Genomic DNA, 12,313 nt, shown 5'->3' with positions numbered 1-12,313 from the left:
GCACATTAGAAGGACCAAAATTGCATGGTCAAGAACATTTAGAAAATATCCCAAATACGTGTTTATTATCGCTGAAGGCTCTCTGGCCTTTCAATGATGAGGACAAAAAAAAAAGAGTAGTGGCGAACAGAAAGCAAATAAATTGAACAAAATTGGCCTTTTCATAAAAATCTGCTTTTATCACAGGGTTTCAAGGAGGTAGGTAGGCCATAATGCGTCTCTTGGTGAGCTCTTAGACAGCATTTCAAAGTAGAAATCCTGACTGTACAACATGTTTTCAGGGACCTACTGTATGTGTCTATTGTTAGAATGTACTCTTATTTGCTGACAACATCCTGGCATTCTCTACTAAAACACCTCAGCTAAGGAACATGCATCAAGCTCTACACTATATAATTGATATTTCAGAGACACTGATCCTAGCCTGGAACACATGAGCCTTTAGACAGAGAGACACCCCAGGCAGCCAGCCTCCACTAGCTGTCCTGAGCTCTTGATCCTCCACATACATGTAGCTGCTGTTAGAACCCCAGGTTTGTTCTCAATTTGTCTTCCCTCGATTCCTTGTGTCCTCTCTCCTCCTCAAAACACGTTGGAGGAGAAGTTCAGAGGGGAGAAACCTTGGATCTTTAGCTCTAATGCGTTTTGAGGAGGAGGTGAGGAAAGGGGACGTGAGGAATCGAGGAGAGGGGACGTGAGGAATTGAGGAAAGACACATTGAGAGAGCCTCAGAGATGCCTTCTCATGTGTCCTTCAGGGCCTCAGTCTCCTCCTGTACACTACAGAGGCGCTCCGCCCGGAGGGCATCCACTCTCCACTGCACGCCACTGTGGTATCTATCAGGGATGCAGTGGGATTAGGGGGACAGAGGGGTGTGTGTGATCACCCGTCCCCCAACAGGCAGGATCAGAATAGTAATAAGAGCAGCAGGAGAGGGCCCTGTGTTGCACCGCTGTACGACTTCTGGAGTTGTGGGGGATTTGCATCTAATCTAATTATAAGTCACATCAGGACATCAGGACACCCGGTCGCCACGGTGACGGCGGAAGCTCTGACACCTTGTATGGGGTTCCTTTTGGTGGAGCAAGCTCTCCATAGGAGGTTGAATCCCAACAGTGGAGGGGAGGCTCAGTGCTTTGTCTTGAGGCTAAAAACGATAGAGGACTATTGCACATTTTGACTGCGAGGAAATATAATACATTTAAGTGTGGCCCTCCGGACCTTGGTAAAGACCAAATGCGGCCCCTGGGGCAAAATGAGTTTGACACCCCTGGTTTAGAATGTATATTAGCCAGGCCATTGAGTTGATTACCTATCACTTATCAGTGTTTCCCCTATATTAATTTAGCAGCGGCACCCCATGGGATGGGCAACCCCATGCTTCGGCCTATTTATTTAAAGCCACCATGCTACATAAGCTGGTCTAAAGGTTATAATGCTTTTAAAGGGAAAATTATATTTCAGATGGTGTCAACATAATTTAATCATTTTGGAGTAGAATGTCCTTTTAAAAAGTCACCAGAAGTGACTTTCTCACAGTCGTTCTACAAAACAACAACTGTCTTTGCCACCACTGCTGGGAAAAGTCCTAGGGAAAACACTGCCTATTCACCCTCACAGATAACATAACATTAGAATGGTACTGCATGACTGAAAGTGTATCCCAGCCAGGCCAGCGAGTTGATTACCTATCTGTTTGGCAGCCTGTAGGATGCTCTTCAGCTCCTGTGCTGCAGCCTGCTGCTCTGCCTTCTCCAGATGCTGAGTGAAGAACTGGACTATCTTCTGCCATGTCAGGCCCTCTCTGGAGAACAGCTCCTGCCTCTTTAGACGCTTGGTCTAACATGAGACAAACAGACAGCAAGGGCATAGTGTTACACAGAATTATCATGAAACTATGTAGTCTGATATTGGATGCACACAGTGACCTCTCTCTCCATATCCCTCTCTATCACATGCAGCAGAGGGTAATTCTAAGCCCTTTTCATAACTCAAAGACATAGTGCAGCAGCATTCGCTAAGTTCCTTGCATAGCGAGCGACTTTGAAATAAGAATTTCCTTTAGCATTGGGTATTAGTGCTCATCAGGTCAGGGAGTTCAGTGCAAGGAGGGCCAGCAGCAGTATTTACACCATGCCTTTATTACAATCAGCACTTCCGTGTCCTCTAAAACTAAAGCATTTTTACTGGAGCTCTGATAATCTCCCAGCGACCCTCATTAGTCCCTCTTTTCCCTCAAGCAGCAGTTTTCACACTGTTGAGGATTTAGCTCTGGGAGAACAGGGCCAGAGGTGGTGGTCTGAGGACCAGGCCCAATGTTCTCCTAAGTAGAGTATCTCAATACACACCACCAACTTAACAAGCCCCCGATCTGAATGAGAGGAGAAATTAGGGGAATAGAGGGAGAGGCAAAGATTAGAATATATTTTGAAAAGGGAGAGAGAGTAGAGAGCGGATTAAAGAAGATAACAGGAAAAGAGAGGTATCATGGTAAACGGGAGAGAGCTGGAGAAAGAGATATCAAGAAGGGAATTGAGTGAAAAAGCACTACAAGTAGCCTATGTGTTCACAACAGCCCAAAGCATCCTCCTCAATTAGCTTAATTCACATACATGTGTAATCAGCTCCACCTCCCTCATATAATAAAGCATGGCTGTGAATTGATAGGGACCTCAAGGATGCGATATCACGATACTTAGGTGTGATATGATATGTATTGTGAATCTATACTGTGATTTTATTGCGATTCGATGTTCCAAACATATTTCTCACCAAATGTCTTCTGCAGAGGTTCAAGAGAGAGCAATGAGAAATCGAGTTTTGATCAGTCATGGTTATAAAAGTGATGAAAACAAATTGACTCCCTATTTAAAAAGAAGACAGAAAACCAGCTTTGAAGGAAAATACTGGCGTTTTTGTGGTGGTACAGCCGACTAGCGCTAAAATAATATTGTGATATTGTCAAAACGAGATAGTGTCCCATCACAAAGGTTAGTCGGATATGGTCTATAATGTAACTTGCTTTGGGTTTGCCTTACCTTCAGATCATAGACTTCTTCAGTGAAGTCTTCGTGCTTGCTCACAGTAGAGAAGGAGCGCAGGGCGCCGGTGAGCCGGGGTGGAGACATTGGTTGCCCACCACTCTGTGATCCATAAGATGCTACCACACAGTCTATTTCTGGTCTGAAAGTTGTACAAAATATTCACAGTCTATAAAATCAATGGCAGAGTAAACAAAACAATACATTTTCCCTCACCACCACCAAAGAGAGTTGATTTGTTTTCAATTGGAAGATAAGGTTACATAGATGCTGTCACACAACTGAAGTGTTGGGTAACCAATTTAGGTAACGTAGCTAAATGCTTGGTCTGACAGTCAGCCTGTCAACTCCACTGACAGCTAGCTAACGTTAGCTAATTCTGGCTAGCATCACTTAGTTAACTAGCTTAACGTTAGCTGACAATGCATGTCGTGGCTAACAATACAGCCTCTTTCCAAAACGAGTGTTTGAAAGAAATGCTGTAATCTCAATGTCAACAACGTGATTTTGTTGATACGAATAGAATAGTTAAGGTGAGCTAACTAACTAGCTTAGCACAGTGGGAGGGAGACCAAATAGAGAGACTTGCGTTAGCTAGCAACTAACGTTAGCTGCTTCAATATGCCACGTCTCCCGAAACAATTGCCACAAATGCAGGACAGTGTGGTACATGTCTTCATAATAATACGAACAAAGGGTGTAAGGATAAATTATACATATACTCGTAACGACAGCAAGTATCTTATACTCACGTTTATACACTTTCAGAAGCGTTTACGTCAGATGTTATGTCAAGGTGGAGTAGTGGGTATTGTAGTACACTTATAGATACTTGTAGGCCTGTAGACATGTAAAGGACTACAATATCCATATTAATCGATACAAGAAAGCAGCAGTAATCGATTTGTGAGAGAGAAATCAGTGAACTACAGGTATTTATGACAATGATCTTTGTCTACAATATCATCAAAGATATTGATAACTAACAATTTTTGGGGGGAATGAAAAGAGTGCCAGGTGTGGAAAGGTTTGGGAACCCCTGGTGTAGGGGAATAATATAAGAATGTATTACAGCTTTCTAGCTATGAGTTTATTCATCAGTGATGATCACTGGTCTGTGGGTCCAAGGTTGGCCCATATGCCGCGTTCATGTGCTAGTATGAACTAGGAAACTCTGACATTTCCGACTTGCTGACTGGTTGTAGGAAAAGTTTCCTTGTTCTAACTAGCAAAAGTATCTCTGTGGTAAACACAGATTTAGGAGATCTTATACGTTTTGTTCTATGAGAAATCTTCATCAGCTAACAAATTTAGGTGAATTTTGAAGCATTTATGTAATCTAAGCAACCACATAAAGCACATAAAGGCTTCATAATTCATAAAGTTAATGTTAATTGCCTGATATAATCTCATAAAACAAAACCTATAAAATCACCTAAGCAGGTGTTAAAGATATTCTCCTGTACTTTTGTATACTTTTTAGCCAGTAGTTCTGAAAGTAATGCCCACGAGCCAAAAGTGGTCCCTGAAAATTGTGTACTAGTGATATGTGCACCACGTCATTGCTCTCTCTCGATCTACAGTGTGTGCCACTTGCTAGATGTCACTCAAATGGCGAAGGGCTGAAGCTCATTGGCTCAAACTCAAATTGCTAGGGGGCAGGCCCACGTGGGGGTAAATGTAGGAAAAATGGCGCCGCAAAGCTTCCAGAACACAGTCGCTTTCAAACTAGGTATTTCGTGGCTAATTGAGGTAAAACAGTAATTCTGCTCATAGATTATGCATGTACGAACTACACATCGACACATCCAGCCCAAAGGACCAGATCACGTCTTTAACCTTAGACCTTATTTTCAGCATTTATCCCAAAACCCCATTCTTTCCCCATTAATTTCCCCCATAGAAATGGCCAAGAGGTTCTCATTTTGGTTTTTAGGACGACAAGCTGGCGAGCTCTATTATGGCCCAGCAATAGGCTACTTAAACAGTAAAATGGGATCAATTCCAAACTGCTCATAATTCTGCTCATAAATTCCCCCCATACTTGGTTTGAACCCTGGTGGGAACTAGGCCTACTAGCCGTGCCGCTTTGTGGACAACGACTCCCATTGTTAGGGCGGTGAGACAAGTATCTTGTCATTATATCCATAATCTTTGGTGTAACCTAATTTAGTTAGCAGTGCACGCAAGTAGTGTTTCAATCGGTGATGTCACTCGCTCTGAGACCTTGAAGAAGTTGTTTTCCTTGCTCTGCATGGACCACGGCTTTTATGGAGCGATAGGTAACCGTGGCCCTCTGTAGCTCAGCTGGTAGAGCACGGCGCTTGTAACGCCAAGGTAGTGGGTTCGATCCCCGGGACCACCCATACACAAAAAAAAATAATGTATGCACGCATGACTGTAAGTCGCTTTGGATAAAAGCGTCTGCTAAATGGCATATTATTATTATTATTATTATGCTTTGTGGGAGGTAGTTGTTGATGTGTTCAGAGGGTCCCTGATTCAAACCCAGGTTGGGACAACGAGAGGGGACGGAAAGCAAGACTGTTAAATTATAAAGAGAGAGAGGAACATAGTAATTACTTAGGAATAGGTGCTTGTGCATGCTTCGGTGTTTCTTCTCTACAGGGCATGGATTAGCCCTTGATCATACATTTTACATTTTAGTCATTTAGCAGACACTCTTATCCAGAGCGACTTACAGGAGCAATTAGGGTTAAGTGCCTTGCTCAAGAGCACATCGACAGATTTTTCACCTAGTCAGCTCGGGGATTAGAACCAGCGACCTTTCGGTTACTGGCACAACGCTCTTAACCACTAAGCTACCTTCCGCCCCATCCCATACCGGGATGGGTCCAGCAATGATAATCATATGCTAAATTATAGCCCCTATTATCCATCCCCGCTATGTTATGGAATATCACTGAGGACATTTAAAATGAAAAGATATGCTAAATATTCATAATCTGGTCAGATTTAATGCAACATTGTAGCCTGTTAATGTATATTGTTTGATGTGTGTTTAATGTAATGGTAATCTTTGTCCGGCAGGTCATTGATGAATATACCTAGGAAGGGTCAGGCTACAGGGGAGTCACACATTCTAATCTCTCCTTAACTTTGGATATGAACCAGTCTTATCCACAGAACATAGATCATCCTAATTCTAAACACAGATTTATAAACGGGACCATTCATTACTGTAGGATACTGTATGTGTTGGGAGGTCTCGCTGTTTCAGCTGGATTGGTGATGGACTTTCACAAAGTGATGATGAGAAGGAGGATGGGGTTAAACGCAGTGACTCCTCAGATTAAGTCAAAGACTGTAGGATAACTGTTAAAGACTGTACTTAAATACTGTGCATGCCCCAGAGAGGAGTGAAGTCTGTTTCATACAACCTACCCCTTAATATGTTTTACATCCCCTGAAAGCTTTTTCTTTAGGGTTTCAGTGCCACACAGCAGTAAAACTCATCTTCCTCTGTCCCTTACCATGTGTTTTGTGAATCACCCAGGCCCCCACACACCTTTGTAATTCAGAAACAGTCCTCTTCTAACTCCCACCCATGAAGATAGCTCATCTGATTGATCTGATCTACTCTGATATTCTAATGCCACCGATTCTTCATGCTTCTGTCTCCCTCCTCCCTTCCTCTCCTCTCCTCTCCTCTCCTCTCCCCATCCCTCCCTCCCCTCTCCTCTCTCATCTCCTCTTCTTCTCTCTCCTCTCTCCTCTCCCCCTTCATATGATTCATCCCTCTATATCCCTCTCTCTTCACCCCCCCCCCCCCCCCCCCCCCCCTCCCACACACACACACACACATATAACATATCCTCCAGTCCAGGCTATGGGGCATGGATTGTACAGTTTGAGTTTTATTAGTATGAAGTTATTATGAGTGGTGTCATCCCATATCTAGCTGTATTTAACACTAACCTAATTCCAAGTGAGCGTTATCAAGCTCTTGACCTTACCATGGGCAAAGGCATCTGAAACAATAGTAGCAAAATTATATGTTAGAAACAGAGCGACAAACAAAATTCAAACCCATTATTTGGCAAGCTTCAAAATGAGAATCACACAGTTTCAAGCAATGAGTTATAACTGTTTATTTATAAACTACATATTAACTAGTAATTAACTGTATGCAATCTACATATAAACACTTTACAACCCCCCTTAAAGGGTACCAAAAAAAAACTCAAGCCCTTTCTGCACAAAGACAAATAGAATGTACTGTGCTGAAGTGCTGACATCATTCTCTGCATGCCAGCTCCAAATTACCCAGCATTATTTCCTCTCTTCCAAACTGGTATGTTATTCTATTATGTAAATGTTGCACTGTGATCCGTACCTGCTACACCTGCCACCAGCATTTACATTATGACTGAACTTGCTATGGCAGCCAGACAGAGAGCATGATTTCTGTGTTGTGCTCCCTATGATGTAGGCCCTGACACAGCAATGAAAGAATAGAATGTGTCTAGTGGTAACAACATTCTGTAGGCTATTCATTTGTACACTGAACTGCTAAAGTGTGTGTGAATAGCTACATTATATGTCTCTGTTGTGTCTTGTTGGAAGCTGTTGATGCTTTTCCTAAGAGGTGAATCAGATGCAGAAAGGTGCATGAATATCATGTTAAAACCTATGAGTAGAATATGATTTTTGAAAACATTGCTGTTTGTTTTTGCTACGTTTGTAAAAATGATTTTCTCTCAGGTCAGAATCTCAAATAATTAATCAAGAAAGTTCTAGGGGGGTCTGGAGGAATATAAATTGTATTTATTTCCCAGAGCATAATATTTAATGGTGTTTACCATTTCACAGGGCCTATCTGACATTCTCATATTCCCTTCCTCCACATAAACAAAGCACCCTGTGCATGAAGAAATAACTACTTAGCATTCCGTGCATTTCAAATGTTCAAATGCAGGGTGGTGGTGGGTACATTAGAGGCTCCTGTCTGCTAATGTTCTACAGAGCTGAGAGAGAGAGAGAGAGAGAGAGAGAGAGAGAGAGAGAGAGAGAGAGAGGGGGAGGGAGGGAGGGAGGGAGGGTGAAAAGAGCAGAGAGAGAGAGAGAGGGAGAGAGAGAGAGAGAGAGCAGAGAGAGATAGAGAGAGAGAGAGAGAGAGAGAGAGAGAGAGAGAGAGAGAGAGAGAGAGAGAGAGAGAGGAGATAGAGAGGGAGAGAGAGGAGCAGAGAGAGATAGAGAGAGAAGGAGAGAGAGAGAGAGAGGAGCAGAGAGAGAGAGAGAGGGAGAGAGAGGGAGAGAGAGAGAGAGAGAGAGAGAGAGAGAGAGAGAGAGAGAGAGAGAGAGAGAGAGAGAGAGAGAGAGAGATTAAAGAGCAGAGAGAGAGGGAGAGAGAGAAAAGAGCAGAGAGAGGGAGAGAGAGAGAGAGGAGCAGAGAGAGATAGAGAGAGAGGAGCAGAGAGAGAGAGAGGGAGAGAGAGAAAGACACTTCTCGCTCCCAACAGAAACAATAAAAAACCCTCTTGCAATCTGCTGTGGCCGAGCAGGGTCATTTGTTTGTGTCGTAATGGCGCTGAACACCGTGCTAATGCGGTTCCAGGATGCCTGGTACCAGCTTTTTCCCTCCCCAGCCCCGGATATGAAACCTATTCTAATTATTCACATTGTGAAGTGTGCTCCATGGCGAAGGACTTATGCCGCAGCGCAGCCACGGTCGGATAATTCTTAATAACTTGCCTCCCTGAAAGTGAGTCCAATCTGCCAGATGCTCCCAACAACTATAGGAGAGCGAGAGCGTGACAGTGACAGTGTGTGTGGAGGGGGTGCTTGTTACATGTCACATGCCTCTGCATTTTACAGCAGTTTGTATGAAGTGGGGTTGCTCTGCTAATCCTTCTATCCAAGATGTGCCTGGTTAGGAGCCAGACATATTTGTTGACTGCTTGTTCCACAGAATGGCCTCTGAAAATAAGTTAAATGATTTAGTTTATTTTTCCTGAGGTGGGATGTTTGCCTCATATACTTTCTAGGTTATCAAATTGGATTCTCGCTTGGAATAGTTGGTCAATCTAACTGGACAATATTTGAAAATATCAAAAAATCAATTTTTAGATAGAATCTAATTTGATGTCGGAAAAAAATTGAAGGTGAAATAGAATTCTGTACAGCGCCTGAGAGTCTCGTACCCAATACAGATGTGTTAGAACTCTGAGGTAAACTTTTCGGGAAAAGTAATTCAGAATGATAAATACACAGTGAAGACAATATTTATATTCCAAATATTGAACATTTCAAAAAGAAGGATTGTATCTTCAGTCAGAATGCAGCAAGAGTCTTAGACACACTTTGTGGCCATTTCACTAAAATGTCTAAGCTGTGCCCCGTCTTCACTCTATGAGGGTGAGAGGAGAGAGAGAGAGAGAATGCCACCTTTTGCAGTTTAGTGTTGCTCAGCCTTTTGAGACGACTAGATGGTGATTTTCATAGAATGTCATTATTAGACCTAGCGTCAGGCATCATGGCTGGAATAGGATTCTGGGTAATTCCCCATCTGTCTGACACTCATTGCTCTTGTCTGAGGAGGGGAAGTGTGGGGTGTGGGGAGGGGTGTTGTGGGGAGTGGTGGGGGATTAAGCCAGGGATGGGGAGGCCCTAGTTGGCACTAACAGATGAATCCACAACCAGAGGTCTACTGTTGGTGGTGTCCTGGGATTGGAGGATGGTATCTTCATTATTGTACCTGAGTCACTGGTCACTGGACCTATAGCAGAGCTTCTTCACAGAGCTGTCACTAGCCAGCACTAATAATAATAAGGGTGGTTTGCAGTTCTATATACAGGAAACACTAACATAAAGTGTCTTAATACGAGCCGCCAGAACAGCTTCAATGTGCCTTGGCATAGATTCTACAAGTGTCTGGAACTATTGGAGGGATGCAACATCATTCTTCCACGAGAAATTCCATAATTTTGGGTTTTGTTGATGGTGGTGGAAAATGCTGTCTCAGGCGCCACTCCAGAATCTCCCATAAGTGTTCAGTTGGGTTGAGATCTGGTGACTGAGACACACACACACACCCTTTAAACACCATTATGGACTCCTGAGTGGCGCAGTGGTCTAAGGCACTGCATCGCAGTGCTAACTGTGCCACTAGAGATCCTGGTTCGAATCCAGTCTCTGTCGCAGCCGGCCGTGACCGGGAGACTCATGGGCGGCGCACAATTGGCCCAGTGTCGTCCAGGGTAGGGGAGGGAATGGCCGGCAGGGATATAGCTCAGTTGATAGAGCATGGCGTTTGCAACGCCAGGGTTGTGGGTTTGATTCCCACGGGGGGCCAGTATAAAAAAATAAAATGTATTCACTAACTGTAAGTCGCTCTGGATAAGAGCGTCTGCTAAATGACTAAAATGTAAAATTATGCTCCTTTGGGACCCCTCTTTCAAAGTCACTGAGATCGCTTCTTCTAGCCATGGTAGTCAAAATAATGGTAACTGGGCATTTTTATACATGACCCTAAGCATGATGAGATGTTCATTGCTAAATTAACTCAGGAACCACACCAGTGTGGAAGCACCTGCTTTCAATATACAGTACTTTGTATCCCTTATTTGCTCAAGTGGTTCCTTTATTTTGGCAGTTACTGTACCTGTAGATTGGAACCTTTTTTAGGGCCATATATGAAGGGAGACATTCAACCCTCCTTGGTTCTAACACCATTTCTTCTGGCATTTCTCCTTAGGCCCTACATTTACAGATATACATACATAGGAAGAGACATGAACAAGCCCCACATCACATCAACATGACAGCATTCTCCTTGCTGAGGAGCTAAATTGTTTGACCTATATAGTGTGATGAGTCTTATATAACCTCAAACGTTCGGGTTGAACACCACATAAGTGACATCACTGGATCGTTACCGTGACATAAACATTTGTAAAAAATAACTTTCCTGTATCAACACATGGAGTCCGATTTGTTATAAATCTCAAGATGAAATATTAAATCAAGTCAAATCCATTTTCATTGTGCTGACAGACAGGCTTGTTTTTTCTGCTTGAATGCAGCTTTATTAATGACCACATTGGGGAATTTCTATATCACCCAAAATGCAATTTGTTTGATGCACAACCATGACAAAAAACACTTAGATCTGATTTTCTTATTGTTCATACTGTACATTTTGGCAGATGCAGGTACTACTGTGTTTTCCTACTTATCATTGTAATAGCAGAGGTAGCACAGGAGTGGCGGCGGTGTGTGATTTAATGAAAATATACTGTTGAGTGTGTACATAGTCAGAGCCTCATTGTCCAGACTGCGCCTCAACTGTTTGCACTTTCAGATAATCAATCCCACAGAGACACAAATGAAGCCGGCCAGACCCCACTGCACTGAGAAACTCTATCCATCACCAAACACAATAGCTTCTCAAGCGCATCACAAGTAAGAATCACTCCATCAACTGCGGCGTGGAGAGATCACAGTAGTGAGACTAACTACAAATGAGACTGGGGTGAGGAGCTCCACTCTGCTATTACTAGAGAGCAGAGTCAGCTAGCCAGAAAGTCAGCCAGTCAGTAAGTCAGCCAGCCAGAAAGTCAGCCAGTCAGTAAGTCAGTCAGCCACAGCTAGCCACAGCCTAACCCTCAGCTCAGTTCAGAAGGATGACTGTATCTTTGATGTGTCTGGGTGGTTTAATACGTCATCCACAGCATAATTATTAACTTGGCCATGTTAAAAGAGATATTCAATGTCTGAATTCTTATTGTTACCCATCTACCAATCACTGCCCTTCTTTATGAGGGTTTCGAAAAGCTCCTTGGTCTTTGTAGTTGAACCTGTGCTTGTAATTCAATATTTGACTGAGGGACCTTACAGATCTTGTATGTATGGAGGACAGAGGAAGGGTTAATCATTCATAAATCATATCTACCCCTATTATTTCACATAGAGTGAGTCCAAATAACTTATTATGTGATTTGTTGAGCAAATTTTGACTCCTGAACTAATTTAGACTTGCCTAAACAAAGGGGCTATATACTTATGCAATGACTATATTTTAGTTATGAATGTTTTATCTTTAAAAAATATCGATTTTGTGTAGATTGTTGACAAAAAATGACAATTAAATCCATTATAATCCCACTGTAACACAATAAAATGTGAAGAAATTCAAGGGTTGTGAATACTTTTGCAAGGAATTGTATCACTACAGCTACACTACACTACAATTCATTCACTGAAATGAATGAGTGCAAGTTGCCCTCTCTCCCCATCTCTTTCTCTCTTTC

At 42.8% G+C, this 12,313-nt stretch overlaps 1 protein-coding gene across 1 annotated transcript in view; it reads right to left on the bottom strand.

Annotated features, from left to right (window-relative positions):
• ascc3 (activating signal cointegrator 1 complex subunit 3) overlaps window positions 1-3,837 on the bottom strand; it is a 138,889-nt gene extending 135,052 nt beyond the window's left edge. The window contains exons 1-3 of the mRNA XM_084174465.1: window positions 3,794-3,837; window positions 3,039-3,183; window positions 1,689-1,839 (exon numbers count right to left, since the gene is read on the bottom strand). Coding sequence (XP_084030591.1) covers window positions 1,689-1,839; window positions 3,039-3,128 — 241 coding nt within the window. The 5' untranslated portion in view covers window positions 3,129-3,183; window positions 3,794-3,837. The remainder of the gene's footprint in view (window positions 1-1,688; window positions 1,840-3,038; window positions 3,184-3,793) is intronic.
• Between the last annotated feature and the right edge of the window lie 8,476 nt (window positions 3,838-12,313).

Source organism: Coregonus lavaretus (assembly GCF_964263955.1).
Source record: "Coregonus lavaretus genome assembly, chromosome: 13".
Taxonomy (NCBI): domain Eukaryota; kingdom Metazoa; phylum Chordata; class Actinopteri; order Salmoniformes; family Salmonidae; genus Coregonus; species Coregonus lavaretus.
The sequence above is the reverse complement of the archived record's forward strand: the minus strand, read 5'-3'. Positions and strand labels throughout refer to the sequence as shown.